At 42.3% G+C, this 20405-nt stretch overlaps 1 protein-coding gene across 17 annotated transcripts in view; it reads right to left on the bottom strand.

Annotated features, from left to right (window-relative positions):
• NOX4 (NADPH oxidase 4) overlaps positions 1–20405 on the bottom strand; it is a 185965-nt gene that overhangs the window by 47614 nt on the left and 117946 nt on the right. Inside the window, exons 19-21 of one of the 17 annotated variants that reach the window (XR_012773841.1) lie at positions 18249–20399; positions 17995–18112; positions 15269–16963 (exon numbers count right to left, since the gene is read on the bottom strand). The exons of 8 other annotated variants lie outside the window; for them this stretch is intronic. Coding sequence is in view for 4 of the 9 variants with exons in the window: in XM_075491139.1 (XP_075347254.1) it covers positions 20312–20399 (88 nt within the window). In the remaining 5 variants the exon portion in view is untranslated. Of the gene's footprint in view, positions 1–1396; positions 10112–15268; positions 20400–20405 lie in introns of those variants that run through there. 8 more of the 17 variants (XR_012773843.1, XR_012773842.1, XR_012773839.1 and 5 more) reach the window with 8 other exon arrangements.

Raw genomic sequence — 20405 nt, 5'->3', positions numbered from 1 at the left:
TGCATGGATTTAGGGAGAGGTGCCTGACCGCCATCGGTGCTACATTCACTCTGTGTTTGAATGTAAGAGCAGAAAGAGTCCTTTAGTTTAGTAAGGAAAATATGTGGTGCCTCTGAACAGAGAGAATGACCCATACACACATTTTTATCCTATGATAAAAGTATTTTCCCTCCAGCTCCCGTAATGTCCTGTTTGTCCTTGGTTGAATGCCATCAGCAGTAGAAAGTGGGCTCTCAGAAACCACTTCTCACTTGTCTCAAGTACTGCAGTTAGTGTCCTTCTACACCATCTTGCATTCCTCTGGGGGGCTGCGAGGTTTTTAGGAGATGAAACCTAGTCTCACCGTGTCCACCTCTGTTCAGTTTGATTTAATGATTCCTCATATTATGGTTGACTTTTGGTTGCTCAGTATGCATATATTCCATACGGGTAACCCATACATAACAAAACAAAGTGTGGTGGGTTGAGCCTGGCTGGATGCAAGGCGCCCACCAAGCCACTCTATCATTCCCTTCTCAGCAGGACAGGGGAGAGAAAATATTACAAAAGTCTTGTGGGTTGAGATAAGGACAGGGAGATCACTTGGCAATTACTGTCATGGGAAAAACAGACTTGACTCGGGGAAATTAATTTAATTTATTGTCAATCAAAAGTCAGAATAGGATAATGAGAAATAAAACAAAATCTTAAAACACCTTCCCTCCACCCTTCCCTTCTTCCTGGGCTCAGCTTCACTCCTGATTTTTCTCTACCTCCTCCCCACAGCAGCACAGTGGGTGGAGAATGGGGGTTGTGGTCAGTTCATCACACGTTGTCTCTGCCACTCCTTCCTCCTCAGGGGGAGGACTCCTCACACTCTTCCCCTGCTCCAGCATGGGGTCCCTCCCATGGAGACCGTCCTCCACGAACTTCTCCAATGTGGATCCTTCCCACAGGCTGCAGTTCTTCAAGAACTGCTCCAGCATGGGTCCTTTCCATGGGGTGCAGTCCTTCAGGAACAGACTGTTCCAGCGTGGGTCCCCCACAGGGTCACAAGCCCTGCCAGCAAACCTGCTCCAGTGTGGGCTCCTCTCTCCACGGGTCCACAGGTCCTGCCAGGAGCCTGCTCCAGTGCAGGCTCTCCACAGGGTCACAGCCTCCTTCAGGCATCCACCTGCTCCAGCATGGGGTCCTCCACGGGCTGCAGGTGGAGATCTTCTCCACCATTAACCTCTACAGGCTGCAGGTGGAGATCTGCTCCACCGTTAACCTCCATGGGCTGCAGGGGACAGCCTGCCTCACCATGGTCTTCACCATGGGCTGCAGGGGAATCTCTGCTCTGGTGCCTGGAGCACCTCCTCCCCCTCCTTCTTCACTGACCATGGTGTCTGCAGAGCTGTTGCTCTCACATATTCTCACTCCTCTCTCCCAGCTGCTGTTGTGCAGCAGTTTTTTCCCCTTCTTAAATATGTTACCACAGAGGTGCTACCGCTGTCGGTGATGGGCTCGGCCCTGTCCATCCGTGGATCTGTCTTGGAGCTGGCTGGCATTGGCTCTGTCGGTCATGGGGGAAACTTCTAGCATCTTTTCCACAGAAGCCACCCCTGCAGCCCCCCCACTACCAAAACCTTACCACACAAACACAATGCACACGGTATGTAATCACATGATGAGCCCTAACTGAAAAGAATCACTCCTTTTTTTGGGACGGTGACTCCAACTAGCTTTCGATAGTTCCAAAGCTCATCTCCAGCCATAACCATAAATTCACAGCTGTCCCAAAATGATCTATACTGTTTAGTCTGGTTCAGAGGATTCCCATCACTTTTTGGTCTTCTTTTAAAAAATTAACAGAACAAGGCAAGGGCCATGCCTTTGGTGCTGGAGAGACCTGTTCTACTGATGGTGATGCTGCCCATCTGGGTTTATTCCAGATATTCAGGATAGTCTTGTGGTTAAAGTGATAGATTCAGCCTTTGCGAACTGCAGACAAGGGCACCTTGAAGACTGCAAGGAGCCACAAGCAGGTTCAGGGGGGCTGGGAGGCAAGTTGGGTGGGAAGGAAGGGACGACACTGCATCATGGGAATATAGGAGAAACATGTACTTTGACCATTGGTCTGAGCACTCTTTCCTAGTCAATAAATGCCACGGGACCTCTCAGATGAGCTATTTTCTCTCACAACTGCCTCCAGTGAACATCCTCATGGAGCACTTGAAAGGCATTATTTTGATAGTTTTCAACTGGCCAACTACATGGATTCATTTCCCTTTCAGGGCAATTGCACTGGAATTGTCCTCTGAACTACAGAAATTACAGCTCTTTACAGAGCAGAGGAGACACAAAACAGTAAGAGTCTGGTATGTCTGTTGGGGAGGGTCCACCTAGAGCAGATATTTCTATAGGAGGTGTCCTCCTGTGATTTTTCACATCAAAGTGTAAATATCCCTCTGCTGCTGTGGAAATCCTGCTTTCAAGGAGCATACAAGGACATTTGCAGTCTCCCAACTCTCCTTGACTGAACGGTAATAGTCACAAAAATAGGCAAAACGGAAGGTAGGAATAAAACTACCAGTGTATTCCACTAGCAATAGAAGGAAATGTCACCATCTACACCCTCAAATCCAACCATATCCCATCCCCAGGAGCTAAGTGACTGACTGGTGCCTGCTAATCTGCTCCACTGCTCTGATTAAGGAAGGCATGGGCTAAAATGGCCTCCAGCTCAGCAAAGCACAGGCCTTTTGCTGAATGAAGCTCTCTGCCCATGTGAAAGACGCCAGTCTTAAATCCAAAAGAGCTGTGTCTTTTCCTGTGGCTTCTGACTGATGATCTGAGATATTAGTAGATGAATGCTCTCCAGTATCTTAGAAAGTATTAAAAACAAACACAATGCATGGGATTTTAAGTGCTTCTTGGCACTGAGGCATAGGCAGGAGGAAAGGAATTATATTATGATAATATTTCAAGTGGTGAGTTCAGTCATTTTATTTGTATTTTATATAACCCAGAATATTCTATTGGTAAAAATAAATACTAGCGGCAGAGGAAAAACATCCATATTTAAATTTTGACTTCATAAATGATTGGTTTCAAAGTCAGATAAACACAAAGATTTTTATACAGTCTATTTGAGGACTCCACTCAAATTCTACAAGTAGTAACCATTTGTTTAATTTCTCTGGACTACTTCAATCAATTAAAATGGGAGGAAAAAAACTCTGATAGGCACACAGTGAAAAACAACCTTTGGTGCTTAGTGATTCTTCTAGAAACCTTGCTTGTTGTGTTCAGTAACACAAAACAAGGTTTGTCTAAAATATTTAAAATTATTATGTAATTCTTATTCTTCAAAATTCTGCTGAACAAATATGGAAAAGGTAATGGAAGCACTTTGAAAGGGAAATCTCTGGGGACAGAGAAGGGTGAGATTAAAATAAAAAGTGCTTTTGAATCCATAACTGTTCACAGAAGCCTAAGTTGCATGATTTCCTGGGAATCCCGGACTCCTTGCTCCCACTCGGCTCTACTGGGCAGATGGAGAGCTGCAAACACACAAACAGTGGCAGCTGCAGTAGAGTTGAGATATAAAGACTCTTTCAAACTATGGAGGGAGAGTGGAAATCCCACAAGCTCCCAGGGGCTTCCCAGGCAGAGGAGCGTCTCTTGAGGGAGTCTGGAGCTGGTACGCTTTTGGGGTCCCCAGTCCTGGTGTTAGAATGTGACAGGAATATGTTGGAGTTGTGCACCTTAAAAATCCCAAATGTCCAGCTTTGAGACAGTCTGAATGGCTGCGGCAGTCTGAGACAGACTGCGGCAGAGCCATGATCCCTGGTTGGGTGGATGCCCTGGCAGGAAGACAACTCCTGCGATTCACTGGAAGTTTGTTGAAAACAATGCCTTTCTGCAAAATATTTCATGTCAGTAAAGTGGTATTTTCCTTTGAAAAGTTGTTCTGACAGAAAAATCCTAACTATATTAAGCAAGTTTATCTCTGCCTTTGTAATATTCCATGGATATTTCACTATCTGGTGACAGTGTCTCCTTTTCACATCAGCTAAGGTCATTTTTACCAAATTTCACCCCCTCGCAAAGGACACAGCCAACAAGTCATTTCTGATTCAACTCCTCAGTTATTGGTGTCTCTCCACAGCAGATCTTCACCAGTGTTCCCTGGGCATCTCTCCTTTGGCCACAGCAACTCGTCATCTGTGGAAGGATAAAAGTGGAGCTTTGGCTCATCAGGTCTTCTAAATCCTACTTCTTGCCAGCTCTTGATCATCCATTCTTCCCCAAAAGCATGGAATGCATAACTCATACCTTGTGACCAAACCTTGTGATCTATTAATGAAAGTCTCTTTATGGTCTTCTCGGAACATCTAGCAATTCCTAGGCAAGCTTTTTCCTTTCCTTTTTCTTCAGTGGAGGATCTAACAGCCTGTTTTCTTACCCCAGAAGTTTCACCACAGAGACCTCAACCTAGCTCTAACTGGTGAAAGGGAATTTGTATTCCCTTCATACTTGTAGGCATGCCCCCAAGCATTTTTCCCCTTTAATTCCCATTCACCATATGACCTGGAGACCACATCTGCTTTGAGAGGAAACAAAGAAGACAGTAGCCCTGTTTCAAACAGTCCACATGATCTGTGGCAGGGAATAAATAGTACAGCGTATATTAATCTTAGTAACTAGGACAAAATTGATATGAGCAACACATGCTGGTTCTCTCCACCATTGTGGGGTTTCTGCTTAGACCACTGGCCTGATGATAGTTTGGAGTTAAAACTCTTCAGAAGAGTATCTGACTCTGAGCACACAAAACCCCAGCTGGTCCTCTTTTCTGAGCAAGCTGTTAAAGTTCCTCAAGTGGGAAGTGAACACCGCTGTCAGGTTGGGATTGACTGCATCAATCTTAAAGCAACTATTTTGGGACAGGAGAAAATGTCCTGTGGACATGCCTAATCCTTCCCATTGGCTTTTCGGGGACTCTGCATGCTAGCTTGGACCAGCTACCTAGTTTTTGGATGGCTCAGAAGGAGGGACAGGACTCTTTTCAGCACTTATGGCACTGAATGTCTTCTTGGCACACCTCACCCACACCTGACGGCAGACATTGTACTTTCTGTCTGGAGGCTACAAATGCAATGGCACATCCTTTTTCTCCTCAGGGTCTTGTTCAGGCTTGTGCTTACTCCTGGGCTCAGACATACGTAAGTTAAGTGTTGAAGGACCTCTTCTCTTCATAGATGCTTCCCTGAGACGGCAGCTGGAGCTTCTGCATTGTTTTTTATTGAGAATAATGTAATGCCATGAGGCTGTGCTTGCCATCTAATTTCATTGAATCAGAGTGAGCAGAGCTCATACGCAACCCTGCCTTTACCTTTTCTTCTGTCTGGCCGAGATGACTTCCCACACTGTGTCTCCCCTTCTGAGACAAGAAACTTCCCATTGGCATTAGACAGCTGGTTCAGGCCTGGGGAGTTCATTCTGACAGGATCAATGCCAAAAATGGGGCATTCCAGTGCTTGGTGCCATAAAATCTAGATCTTGTATGTAACCCATGCAACCATATGATACCTTGACACCAGTGGGCATTGAAGTTAGGCTTGTCTGAAAGCACTTGTCAGATGGGAATCCCACCAGCTTCAGCATCCAGGGACGTATTTGCAGTATCTGCACCATGTTGTTTCACATAATGAAACAAAAATACCGTACGGCTGATGTTCAGAAATCTTCTATAGAATACCTAGCAGTTTCACCAAAACATACTCAGTATTGTTTGTCTCTGGCCTTTGCAGGAGACGGTTACATCTGTGAAGTCTTTCATTTTCTAGCCTGGTGTCTTTCTTCCCTGAACTGTTAAGAGTCACATTTAGTCAAGGCAGGACAATGAGCAGCTGTCAGTCTTTTTCATTCTGTTCTCCCTCCCACATTTTCCCCAAATTTGTATTTTTAGCACCTGTCCTCTCCATCGAATTAAATCTGTAATTCACCATCTGTGTATACACATGTGTGTAGAGATACAAGTCCTTTTGAATCAGTCTCCACAGTGAGCTGAAAATTGGCAGCAATGAGACCTTGTCATTAAAAATGGCCTTTTACTGTAATTTTTGTAATAAGCTATGAGGTAGCTATAATAACTATAGAAAACCAACTTATTTCTGTGTATTCTTCTTGCATCCATTAGGCTTTCTGATGTCCCATTTTATATATGGACATTTCCCCAGGAGTCTGCCTGTTATCTCCTTCTCTTGAGGGTGTCAGGCATGCAGAATTCACACAGTGCCAAAAAGTTCTGGAAATCTGCTGGATTAGTAAAATATGTGGAGAAACTAGTTCTTTCCCTGCATACAGACAAAATCCTCTTTGAAACAAGAACTCAGCAATAAACATTAATTCTGGACCCTAACTGTGGCTTGGCACTTAGGATCATCTCCCTTCATGCAACTTGATTCAGCCTTACCTGACTTCCCTCTCCTGTCACCCCCCACCGCATTGTTTTATCTGTCAGGAAAAGGGACCCTGGAGGGCTCAGTGGTGGGATTGTCCCACATTATTGAGGCTGGGATAGTGATGGCAATGAAAAACAGCCCACATGGGTGTCTGAGTGTGTCATACTGATTTTAAAGGAATTTGGATGTATAAAAACACCTCCCTGTTTTTCCTCATTGTTTTCTAGTAAAAGAAACATGCTCAGGCAATAATAAGCAAATAAGGCATTTTCAGGTTGATTACATATTGTGGACAAATTTTCACACATTTTCCTGCAATCATAACAATGTTAAAATGTTTCTGCTTTGAACCGCTTCTTGGAAAATTTAAGTACAACCATTTCATTGTGTTACATTTTCAAACTGCTGTACATCTTTCCAAGCACTTCTGACAACAGTGCCATAAATATGAATAAAGGAAAGTAGTCTGCAGAGCCTCTTAACTCTTAGGGCAGAGCCATGCAGCAGGCTTTCCTTGCCTTGCATACCAATACAACCTTCCTTGTAATCAGATTCTGTTTTTCTCCACAAGTAACTGACGCTGATGAGTTTTTTTGCAACATTAATGTAATTACTCACCTTCATTCCTTTGTGCAAGCTATTGCAAAAAAATAGCCCATATGCATCACAGAAGAAAATATATTTCTGGGAGAAGTGCTAAAAGCTTAAGTTCTTTGCATGTAACCCGTTCATGCAAAGACAAGAACATTACAAAAATGTGCTGGCTGTTTTGTCACAGAGCTGAACGTGTCAGGAAGATCTGCTAATAAGAACTTGAAGGCCTCGACCATCTTATCCTAAGTTTACTGGGAGATTGGCAGTGTGGAAAATACTGGTCCGTTAACGGTGCTCTGCCAAATTTACTGTGGACCAATTTCATTGTCAGATGACCTGGCTGTATAGAATGAAATATACACATGGTTAGATAGTTGGAAAAATATCAAATGACCAAGATCATGACAGTATCTGTATAGAGAATTATTCATTGGTGTAATTATGAGAAAATGTTTTGGTTTTTTTTTTAACTGAAGCACAACACACATCTCAGAGTGACAGAGCTACAGCCATTAGCTGATAGCAAAATACATATACTCATGGCAACAGAGAGGTGCTACATAACTGTATTCTTACTATAGTAGTAGAAGTTGTACAACATGTGTGTATATGTGTGTAGACAAGCCCTATAAGGACTCTTTCTCCTGATCCGCTTTCATTTAGACGACATTACATTTATATCACGAGCAAGTGAATATATGATTTGTCAAGTCAGAACAGCAGCAACTTGTTTTTACTTTGATCTTGTCAATTAATGCCACAGTTACCATGGAACATACAGACCACCAGAGAATCCAGGCTCCATGTCTTCTTTTACACCATCATGGACTACTTTACACCATCATGGATGTTACTTTAAAATTAATTTTAGTCTTTTAATTCGATAGCCTGTGGTCCCAATTGTTTAATCCAGGGGGTTGACTTTCAAAGCATCAACCTCCTATTAACATTCAGGGAGAATCAGGCTCTTGACAACTCTCATTTAAGAGCCTAAATGAAAATGAGGCATTTCTGTCTTCCCTACTGCTACCAGAAAAGGTGCTTGTCACTTCAGAAAATCAGACCACTTCTAGTCAGAACGACTTTTCCCTCTCAGTGGAACAAATATGCTTAAATCCACAAGTCTAGATACCAAGACTTAAAAATTATGGCCTTTTGTCTCGTCCTAGGAGCCATGGCATTCTAGAGCACCAAACAGGGATGTCTGCAGGGAGGCTGCCACTTTAGAAATTGTAAAGAGGTCTGGATACAGATGACAGATTGGGAAATCACTGCAGTCACCATAATTAAGGTGACATTCTCTTAGAAGGAGACATACTACTGCAAAAAGTTACAGGAAGGCTCATTTGGAAAATTAATCTATAAAGAGATCAGAAACTTTGGGCTAACAAAATTAATTTTCAGGAAAACCAGAAGAATGATTTTGGGGAGGGAGACAGGACAAGTTGTTGGTTATTCAGACCACCAGTCATCAGTCCACAATGCACAACTTCAGATTAGAAAGTGCACGGTTATTAAGCATAGTCTAATGCTTATGCATATGCTAAACAAGACACCAGAAAGAATTATGATAAATCACGGAGCCATTAAATTAATGAGAATTAAATTTGGGAGGAGTTGGAAAAGGGAAATGGATGAGAAGTGCAGATTATTTTAAGTCATCTGGCATACAAAAATGATGATGGGTTTTCGGGAGAAACAATCCAAGTTGCATTGATTAGAAATTATTCCAGTGTGCCACTCTTCAGCCCTCCTGTAACAGTCACGTGGCTGTAATGTGCTTTAGGGCACGTTTAAGGCTAAGCATCAGGTTCCCTGCAGTGAACAAGGCTCTAACTGGCTTGCACGGCTGCTCCCCAGCTTTCAGAAGGCTGGTGGGACCAGCAATGGGGTACCTATCCCTTTTACCCCAAAATTCAGAATCAGGAATATGTAAGGAACCACCTATGTGTGCTTCTCAAATGGTCTCAATTTTGTAACACACACTGCTTTTTCAGGTGGTTCTCCAGCTGAGATATTCTAGGACAACGGAGCCAGTTCACACCTGACCAGCACCCACATTTGGAGCCCATAATGTGGTGTCTTCTCCAAATAAATGAGTATGTTTTCCCAGTGGAGGGAAAAAGGAGCTTTTGAAACAGATTTTGTATGCTGAAATGCAAAAATCCAAGTTAGGTGAATCAGATCTCCCCGGAGGTCTTCAAAGGCTTTCACATCTCCCCACTGACTATATGAGAAAGATGTTCATTTACTTGAGGAGATTTGGTTCATCAAATAACTGAAATTCATGAGAGGTTGGTGTCTGGATTGGGCAGACAACTGCTTCTCAGCCCGCAGCTGCTGTTTTTCCTCTCTAGAAAGCCTCATCTATCAGCAGGAGCAGCCTTTGCCTGCCATTGCCCACCTTCTGCTCACCTTGCTATCAAGAATTTATCATGATCAAGGATGCCTACAGAGTGCTGAAGTGGGAGCAGGAAGCACAGTTTTTCTGTTCAGCTAGGAAAACAGCACACTGCAATACTTTGCTTGCTACCTAGTGCAAGGAGAGTTTCTTATTTGCTTCAGCATTTTTAGCCAGGTTTTGTCAAAATAAATAGCCCCCCAATTTTTGTGCTCCCCTTCCCCTGCTCTTCTTGTATGAAGAATAAGATTTCCCTCTTGATCAAATGCATTTGTGAAATGTAGCATTTACCATAAAAACTCTCCAAATATCAGACAGAAAATCAAAGCTCATGAGCCAACACACATTTTGCCAAACCTCATTACTTGGCCAGGGGAAGGTGAGTAGGAAAAGATATTCTTCTTAATGAAAAACACCATAATAATTTTTGAAAGTATCCATTTTTCCTCTGATAATTCTGCCCAGCATGTCACTGACCTTGCACTAAGTATAAACACCTTTTCCATTTCCACAGCTCAGGAACTTCTCTGAAGTGGAGACATTAACCTTCTCTACATGTTTTTAACCTAACAACGAAAAATAAATGAGAAGGAATATACAGAGGTTTTTTTTTTCCATCTTGCTGCAGTTAAAGTCCTCATCCTGGAGGGATGGTACCTTTTGCCATCATTATATCAACACCACTCTGGAATGAGAAAGCGAAAGATACAACCTTGAGATTAATATATGCAGTTTAATTGTGTATCCTTACTTCTCAAAAATAAATAATTACCAAGAACTTTTGACAGCAATTCTGAAAAATCTCAGAGAAGTCTGCACACTTGTATTAATCCATGTTTCACATGCAGTTTTCCTAAAAAACCCACAACCCTGCCAAATGCAGAAATTATTAGGTAGACAGCTACCAGGACATTCAATGTCTTGTAGAAAGATTGAGTGGGTGCTTTGGTCTGCACCAGAAAGACCCCAACCACATTACTGGGAAGTGAATTATGAGTTTTAAAGCAATTGTTTCAGATTTGCTGTAGAATCAGTAGTGTCTTGAAGATCATAATAAAATATCAGCTCTCCATTAAGATCTATCAAAAGCAGTGCAGTCTGAGCAGGTGCTTCAGATAAAACACTGTGAAATGCTTTACCAGACTGAGCAGACTGAAGAAAATGCCCAGATTTTGTTTCACTCAGTCAAGTTCTCAAGTGCTCATCTTAAGTGGGAAGGATTTCTACACACTTCTGGTATGGGAGGGAACTTTGTTCATCATTGATTTTGGTGGGCTAGGGTCAGGCAGGTGCTGTTTCTATTCCCCCTGTGCTCTAAACAAAGACACGCAGAGTGCAGAGGACTGATGTTCTTCCAAGTTCCAGTGGTGGGATGACCGTGTATGAGAATGAGATAAATTCATTCTGCTTCCGAGATGGTCTCATAGTCAAAGATACCAAAATAAAGTATTTGTCGCAGTCCTTCATTTCAAATGATCTGGATTTATCAGAAATGTCAAGAGGTAGCATATGAAGTAAGCATGTGCCTAATGTTTTAAGTCAGAAAAATGACTCTGGGTGGCTAAACAAGGGTGCCTAGTACAATCTTGGTACTTCAGGTGTCCTACCCAGCTTCCTGCTGTCGTTCCAGAGGATGCTGGGTCTCCTGTAGCATACCTGGCCACCCTGTGTGGATGTGTCAGCTAGCCAGGGCATCTCAAACAGTATTAGAGCCCCTGTTTAAGCAGTGAAATCCCAGCCTCCCCTGCCAGCAGTAATACATACGCACACATGCAGATACACAATGCTTCCATGATTAAAGCAGTATGTCATTAATTAAAACCAGGTCACAAACAGCAACTCAACCATGTTTTGCTCAGTCCTGGAATGGTTGTTTATTCCAAAGTCATGAAGCTTCCTGTAAATACCTTGAGAGTACAGTGCCATAATTACATGATGAATACATGTATGGTGCTTTGTCAAATACAGTAAGAGACATAAACTCACATTAGGGCGTCCTGCTAATATAACAGAATGTAAAAATAACATCTGAACAGCAACAGAACTCAGCAGCCAAACACTTTTTCAGGATTGCCATTAAGATAAAATGGCTAATTCAGTCTAGTATTTTTGGGAAGAAGTATCCTTTCCATACTGCAACCAGGATTTTGCAATTTAACTAAACAAATTTGAAATGAAGGACTGTTTGCCAGGCAAATCCATAAAACTCTTTTCATCAGGTGTGACTGTCCCCATTTTACAAGTAGGTAAAAAGAATGTGGGATTTTAGAAAGAAGCTTGATGCAGTTGGGTATCAAAATCTCAGCAAACACGAATTCTTCATGTTACTCTGAAAATCCTAAGCAGAGTGACTGGTTTGTAAGGAAACTCTGTAAGATGATGGGATAGAGCCCTGGATTCCTCCCTGTCTGACCCCTTTTTTAGCCAATGGTTTGCACCTACCCTCACAACCCTGTGTAATTAAGAAAGGGACACTAATGGGAAAGGATTTCTGCACATGACTGAGGAAAAAGAGAACAAAAAAACCCCAAAGGACTCAGAAAAAAAGAGAGAAAGAGAGAGAAAAAAAACGCTAAGCTTTTTTTATGATCAATTTTCTAGCTCTGCCTTATTATACAGCTAACTGTTAAAAGCTTTGCTTCGTTTGATGGGAACTAGCAGAGTCAAAAAGCTTACTGCTTACTCTTTGAAGGTTTATGAGGCATGCAGTTACAATAGCGACCTATTTAAATCCTTCCAGCCAGTGAAATATAGTTCCTCTGTTGTGTTGGTGGGCAGCAAGCTGAAGCTACAAAATGGGCTGTTTCATATGACAAGAGTATGACTTGTTATGGGCAGGAACCCACTAAGTACTATTCTTGTTCTTAAAGTCAAGCCTGGGGGAAAAAATTAAAAAATGAAAGTTCAGGACCAAATTTTGCTTTCTGTTCCATTTGGAAACTAAGCAGACATTTCTCTTCAAAGAATTGTACCACATCCTGATCTATAAAAACATAAGAACAGATTGAAATTACATTAATATAAACAGGCATCTCTGAAAAGACCATTGAGTACTCAAAATTGTGGACATTTATGCTAGTATTTTCCAAAACGGTTATCTTGCACACTGTATAGAGATAGAAAAGTAAATGCTGCCTTCCTTTTTAATACATAATTTTTATTTCAGCTCTAGTGGAAAAAATATATAATTACAAAATTGGAAATTCAGAACAAATTTTCTGGCCTCTTTCTTTTGGGACAGGAAAGAGTGAGGGAAGAATGTGGTCAGTAGTGAAAAAGTCAAGACCTGCAACTACAGAAAAGAGAGGGCATTCATTTTTTCTATCACATTATACATGTTAATTGGAAATAACTACTTCCAAGACTTATTTCTTAAACAAAAAACTGGAAAGCTGAACTTAGTTTATTGCTTTTTCCAAATTTTAGGGATGGCAAAAAATCTGGGGTCCATATCTTCCTTCCTGAGACTGGATTTTGATTAATTATTTTCTGCCTGCGTAGCACTCTGGTTCAAAGAAGTCCTTTGACTGGTGGGATCACAGTCTTTTCAGGATACCCACGTTTGTACCAGTGTGCCCAGTTCTTGGGACATTTACCATGTCAAACTCTCACATGGCTTATGAGCCCCAAATAACTATCTAATGTGAGATAAAAATGGACCATTTGCCTTCTTCCTTTCCATATAATTCCTAACTCTATATCCTCATCACCTCAGAAACCATTGTGAGACAACATAAGCTGTGGCTAAAGAAGGCTAAATGCTCAACATGCTCCCTGCCGTCAGTACACATCGCTCTCTCATGGGAGGGCTGGTGTGTGCCCAAGAGTCCATCGAGTCCCCAGCGGCCAGCTCAGCCTCTGGGCTCCAGTTATGGAGCAACCCAATTCTGAACCTGCCGCAGACATTGCCTTGAAGGTTCAGATGACAGTGTAGACATGATCCTGGAGAGATGCTTTACTTCAAAAGGAAGATAGTCACTTGTTGAAGCTCTGATTGTGGTAGTATTGCTTAGTTTGAAGACTACTTTTCACTAATGAAGGTTGGAAAGGAAAAAAACCCAAAGAATGCTTTGCCATTAGAAAATAATAGTTTTTTCCAGCTGGTTGCCACTCTCCTTCTAAGCATCTTGGAAGAATTTTTTAAAACAGACATGTTTTGGACATGCTAACATTTCCAAGTAAAAAGATGTTTGGGTTTTTTTGTTCTGCTTTTTTGTTCTGAAATGAAAATATATTTATATAAACAATGTAACACCATAGAGTGTGAAAAAAACCCCATATGCACATTATGGAACTAATATAGCTGGCCCAGTCAAAGTATCTTTTTGGACATCTGTTTGAGGAAAAATGTCACAATTATTACTTTTCTCCTCAACTATCACAGGCCAAGGGAAGAATTTCTTACCGAAATGTGCTTCATCAAATTTGCTCTTGCAAGTGATTAGAAGGAACACAGGGAGAGAAAAACTCAGTGGGATTAAGGGTTTCACAACCTGGCACATATGGGCTAAGGCAACTTGTTTCAGAAAAAGCTAATTAATTAAGAGCTTCATCAACATATGAATCCTGGAAGAGGGTCCTGGTCACATCTGAATCTCAGTGAAAGTTCTGCCCTTCTGCGGTCACAGCAGCATCAGTGCCTCCTTCTCAAAGATGCAAAGCAGAACATATGTGTTGGGAGTTGTCTGCTTAACAGCACAATACTTCTTCTTTCCCTTTATAAACAATGAGCTCTCAAGTTCCCTGAAGCAAAGAAACCAGGCAAGGAAATATTTAATCAGTGAAAGGAGGAATTCATATGCAGTTGATAAACTAGGGGCTGTATGGAAATAGAGAATGTAATTGAAAAAAGCAAGCCTTTCCATCACTGCCTGCTGTCCTGAAATGCCTATGTGTGAAAGCAGATATATATGACTTAATTTCAGTGATGGCCACAAATGATCTGACTTTCACAAAACCAAATCCCTGATTCTCATTCAGAAGATGACATAATCTTTGCTCTTATGAGTTTTCCCCATTTTCTACATAGCTGTCCTTGTGGCACTGCCCCCCCCCCCCCCCCATTCTAAAAAGCATCTCCAGCATTGGGATGCTGCAACCCATCATATTCCTAAAGCTAATCAAAGTGACTACAAGACCCCCATTGGATTGTGTACACTAGGAGCGTTATAAAGGCTGCTGTATGCTATGATTAAAATTGAGGACCTCTGCATTTCCCTAAGTGGTGTTTTCCAGAGTTAAGGGAAGCAGAAGGTGGGAGAAGCCTCTTGACACAACGTGTGCTATGGAGGGAGGAAGAGCGCAAAAGGAGGACTATGTGACACGTGTATGAGGATGTTTCCAGTGATCCAAAGGTTAGAGCACATCTCTAGATGAAGGCTGAGGGTATGTGGAGAGGAAGAGATGGATCTGAAAGCTCAGCTCCCACAGAGAGGGACTAGACTGAGATTAATGAAAGTACCAATGCATCCAGCTTCAACAGACAAGGATACTTCACTATCAGGTGGAGACTCTTTGCCAAGTTACATCTCAGCCACGTTTTTAAGCTCTGCTTGGGGACATTATGTTTTTCTCAAAGAACGTATATTAAACAATTACAAGTGCTTAACCAATCAAAAACAATAATGCCATAGGTGAATCTTCACATTCTTATCAAATATTTTTGAACAGTTATTTATGTTGTTTTGACACAATAAAGGAAAACCACAGCACTTGTATCTTCTCTGCAGAGATTTTGCCATTTATTCCTCATGAACACTACTGCAAATATGGGCAGGGTATATTCAGTTGTCAGTGGAAGCTGGCATTCACCATCATCATCATCTGTTCTAGATGTACGTACAGTAACATACCTCGCTCCCCAGTCCCTGAACAACGTGCTTCTACAAAGCCACAGAAATACAAAGGGTATGTCCATACCCTCAGCTAACCACACGACTGAGACTGCACTCAAGAATCAGACCAGCTCATTGTCTACACAATTCACCTTCAGATATGACAGGTCTGAGCTCCAAGCTGGGAAGTGCACACAGGTGGCTCAACCGACTGCATTTAAACCTGCTTTCATCTCACAGTGCAGACTCAACCCGAGAGCCTTCGACTTTCCCTGATGCCAAAGTGTACCTTTAGGATAGGCTCCGACTCAGCACTGCTCAAAGATGTGACGGCCAATGTTAATGTTGTGACATGGCCTGCTTCTGACTACAGATCATGCATCACTGCTGTGTTTCTCCTTAAAACAGTTGTTTTCCTCTTTGCCTGAAACCTCGCCTCTTCCCAGCAGCTTGCATAGTTTCTGCGCAGCATTCCTAACCAGGCTGTACTGAGTGCAGCTCAGGACACAGTCCACTCTGTATGCTCTCTGGCATTTTGCATTTCTCTCAGATAATTAAAGGGAGAAGAAAAGGCTCAGAGGCGTTATTTATTCAATTCAGAAGCAACCCGTTATCACTGTGTTACATTTCTAACATGCAAACACCACTACACAGCACCAGGAGGGAATCCGTTATCCCTGAAAAAGAAATGGCATGCTCTTTTGAAATCAAAAGAAATGCCCTGCTGTCAATGAATATATTCTTGGTTATAGCACAAGGAGGAAGTTTTCACTTTTCCTCCCCCACCTCTCATTCAAATTTCTTCCCCAAGGTTGTAGAGTATGAGATGAGCAACGCGACCTTGCAATGACAGAATTTTAATGTGTGACTGGTGCACCAAAAGCAATGCAGCAGCGTCTCTCTTCTCAGTGTTGCTATGTACACTAGACATTTATGTAACACTGCTTCTCATCCTCAAGGCTGTCGTTACCTAGGGTCAGCAGCAACGAACACAAAATTTATTTATTGAACTGTCAAAGCTACTTACAGCTAGCACAGAGAACTATACACTCCAGTATTTTGGTGAAAAAGAGTTAACAGGTAAAGCTATTCCCAACCCCAAAGCTGCACAACAGAAGTAGATGCTTTTTGAAACAGGTTAAGTCAAAAGAGTCAATGGTGGATCTATTTCAAACAAATTGCTTATTTCCAAGATGTTTGCTAAAATATATTAGTTTTCTTCTGTGCTTTAGCACCGAGTTGTGCGTAGAAAGGCAATGCCTTTGCATATGTTACTTCTCAAACCCCAGGGAGACTTTGTATCCACATCTAGACAACGGGGCTTGCTTTTAATTTCGGAAGTTGAGAAGCCAAGAAGAATGTCTCCCTCCTCCCCCTTTTCTCCCAGGTTCAAAATATTTCATCCTGTTCATTGCTAGCATTCATCATCCTCTTCTGCCCTCCTTGGTTTGCTCCTCAGTTGACCGCAGTTTACCTGAAGCTTCAGGAGCTACTCTTGGCTTCCCCCTCCTGGTGTAACACTACAGATCATTGGGAAGAAGGTGCACATTTTGGGCTGGGCGATGGACAGACTTTGCCAGGAAGAAACAGACTGCATGTAAATATTTTTTGCAAGGTCTGACATCCTCAGAAATCCAAGGGCTCTGTTAAGAGGCAATCTACAATTGGGATGGGTGGCTTTCTCCAGCTTTCTCTCCATGCTCCTGTAATAATGGGACAGATCCACTGCTGTTAGTACAGCTCCAGAAGCTGTCTCTCACAAATATGTTCCTTCTAGAGAATACAACACTTCAGGCATGGCAAACCTTGAGCATCCACTGCAAGTTTGGAGATATTCATAACATCAGAGGAAGTGCACAGCATTCCATGGTACCAAAACAGATCACATCCCTCTTACAACATGGGTGATACAACTAGCAGGATATTAAACCTTCACAAATACTCCTCCAGCCCTTTAAGGAGCAGCATTTGCTGCTCAAAACATTTGTGTAAGAGCATTCATTATACAAGTCAGCCCAGCAGAGGACTCGGGGTTCAACCCTAAAAGATGATGGCTAATTAATCTACTATACGTACAAAGGAAATTCCAGAGTTTCTGGTATTTACTATGCTTAGTACAGACACAAAAATATCAGGTTCTTTATGGGAATGAAAAGTCTCTTTTCAGCTCCATGCGTTTCACCCGTGCATCACTATAGTGACCTTAATGAAATACACAGGCAGCAGAGACGATGCAAACCCCAAATCACCATTCAGAGTTGAGTCATCAGCTGTATTACATGTATCCCCGAAAAATGTACATTCATTGCAGAAAAGCTCAGTTCAGCATGGGCACCAGTGGCATTTTGATTAAACCTTGCTGTTAAATCCTCTTTGTTAAAACAATAAAAACTGGTTTTATTTGTGAGGGGCGGGAAATCTGCAGACAAATCAGATGCATAATCCAGAGAAGAACAGATCCAACTTGTCTTAAATCACACTGGCATGTTTATGAAATGATTGCCAGGCTGAAATGAAAATTAATCTCCCCAGAAGCCCTTTTATTTTTTAAACAAGTAAACATTGCATTTTAGTAACAATGTTTCTTCTCTGACTTACAGGGCTTGAACTGCTACAGGCAATCTCCTGCCTGCTTCTCTAAGCAACATCTTGCAGTTTGAAACTATAACCTGGTGCGTTAGTGTTGAGAAGAGGCTTTTCTCTTAGGCAGCTGTTCTAAAAGCAAATTTCTTACCAAGCCATTACTTCTCTGCTCTGTTAGGTTGTTATAGCTGAATTACTGTTCCCAACACGGCTGGTCTGCCACTCGTATTATCTGTCCCTTCTCAGCCAGCTCCAAATCGTTTTGTCACCTATGTGCAAGAAGCATGAGAAGCAAAGGGATGACGCTGCACTTGCTTGCGCTGGCTGCAAGGCATGCTCACAGGTTGCTTCGTGCTTATATCAGACTCTGTGCATGGATGCAAGCATATGTAGCATTTCTCTCACCTGCAAGGCACATCTGCTAACAAGACAGGTGAAGATCTGCAACCATGGAAAATGATGGGGATTCAGTGCTGAGGGAGTAAGCCCGTGACCGGGATGCCACGTGTGTGCACCGCAGCGCTAGTGGAAGCTGAATGTGCGCAGTGCTTTCTTCACATCAGGCTTGTGTGGGCAGGAGTCTTCAAACAGAAAGAGGGTTTATCTCATTTCCTTTTACAGCAACTGTTCTCTAGTTTGTTGTAGCAAAACAATTGGCATTTTGCAGAAAGATGGATTTGGCTTAAAATTTCTACCCTAAGCAGTGCAGTCACTGGCTAGGCATCTGTGGTACGCCCTGGTGTCCTCTCGCCAGCCCAGGTTCAAGGCTGTATGTAGTGATCTCTCATACTCAAGTCCTGCCTCCTAGAAGAGCAGATAAAAGACCAAGGAAGAGCTCACATGCTATTAGTACCATATGCTGCAATACGGAAGTGTTGCTCCAAACTCAGGGCTGGAATAATCACGGAGGGACGGGCTGTCCTGCAGACTTCAGAGGTGAAGGTTGATCCTCATCAGGCCTTCCCACACTCCATCAGGGCTCACCTCTGCAGCTCTTTGCTACGGCACTGAACATTTACTCACACACGTAATCTCAGTACTATGGGAATAGGATTTCTCAGGTAAATCTGATTAATCTAGCTGTGTAAAGCCCCGAGTCTCACACTGCTGTATGAGGACTGGATTTCCATTGCAGAGAAAGGGCTTGGTTTCTATCATGACATGAAAACACTTCTGTTTTAAAGAACAGTCCTGAAACATTTATGATGAACAAAATGCAAAGGTCCCGCTGAGCAAACACTGAGGGGTCTGTAGTTTTGTGACAGAGTGAGTGAGAAGTGGCAGAATACATGGTGGGATCCTTCCCCTGCCAGCAGGACACTTATGACAGACCCACTTACAGGACTCAGTTTAAGCGTAAAGAGACATTCAATTACGTAAATCCGGTTGATCTGTAAATGTGGAAGTAAGTGCTGTCAGCCTTCGCTTACTTGCCTGGCACAGAGCTATATTTTCATATACACTTGGCTTACAGATAAAAAAGCTATGGAGTTTCAAAGAGGGCTTGGCTCACTTTTGCAAGCTGGAGACACACTCAGAAGCAGCAAGGACAATGCAGCCTGTAGAAAGGCCATGTTTATCATAACATCTGCCACTCCTGAAGCCAAGTCACAGTCAGTAACCCTTCAACTTTTTGCTCCTCTAAAAAGCATAGCTCAAGGAAAAGGAAAAAAGCAAGTGAGGCTTTTAGCCTTTCCCCAAACTCACCCTCACCTGGTCTAGTGATTACTCTTATGAGCAACAGAGAGGTTTGGTGAGACAAAGCTTTATACAAAATAAAACACAAACACAGTTGCATAGCAATTAGACAGACCTGTTCACTGCAGGTGCACTGAAGTGATCCCGGAACATTGATTAAAGCCTCACAACACTCCAGAAAGGTAGACAGTCCCAAGCCTGTTTTACAAGTGGCTCAGCTGAGGCGGGTACAGGACAAAGGCAGAAAGAGGAGACCCTGACTCTGCTCGCATCTTGCTCTGACAGCACTGCTTAATGTAACAACAGGCATTTAACATGCCTACACACAGCGTCAGCTCCTGCTACAATGCAGAACAAGAGCACAGTACTAGTATTATTATTTTAATTATAAAGCGCTACCTATATAGGAGCTGAGCCAGAAAATATAATCTGTTTTAGCACAGAGCTAACTACAAAACTAGCTGCTCATTATACGGTAATGGAACCGATATCTATCAGAGAGGAGATGTGAAACCACAAACAACATTGTGATTAGATGACTCTAAACCGTATTTAAAAACCATTAGATAGTAGATCCTAAAACAAGAGGAAAAAGATCACTGTCTGGTTGTGGTTAATAGATGCAGTCATGATCTCAATAATGCTTTAAGCTAACTGCTAGCAAACAAAAAAGCCTGCAGTATCGGCAATACCCGATATCTATGCATTTTGCCATCAGTGTTATGTTTATCATAAAACCTATACAGGCAGTATTAGAAAGAAATAATGATTTAAAAGGATCTAATCCTTTTCTGCATACATCCAGTTTTACAGTGATGGATGAATGAGATCCAATGGGAAAATAATGATCCTTCCAGCCTCAAA

Source organism: Mycteria americana, chromosome 1 (genome assembly GCF_035582795.1).
Source record: "Mycteria americana isolate JAX WOST 10 ecotype Jacksonville Zoo and Gardens chromosome 1, USCA_MyAme_1.0, whole genome shotgun sequence".
Classification (NCBI taxonomy): Eukaryota; Metazoa; Chordata; class Aves; order Ciconiiformes; family Ciconiidae; genus Mycteria; species Mycteria americana.
This window is presented reverse-complemented; position numbering and strand designations above follow the sequence as displayed.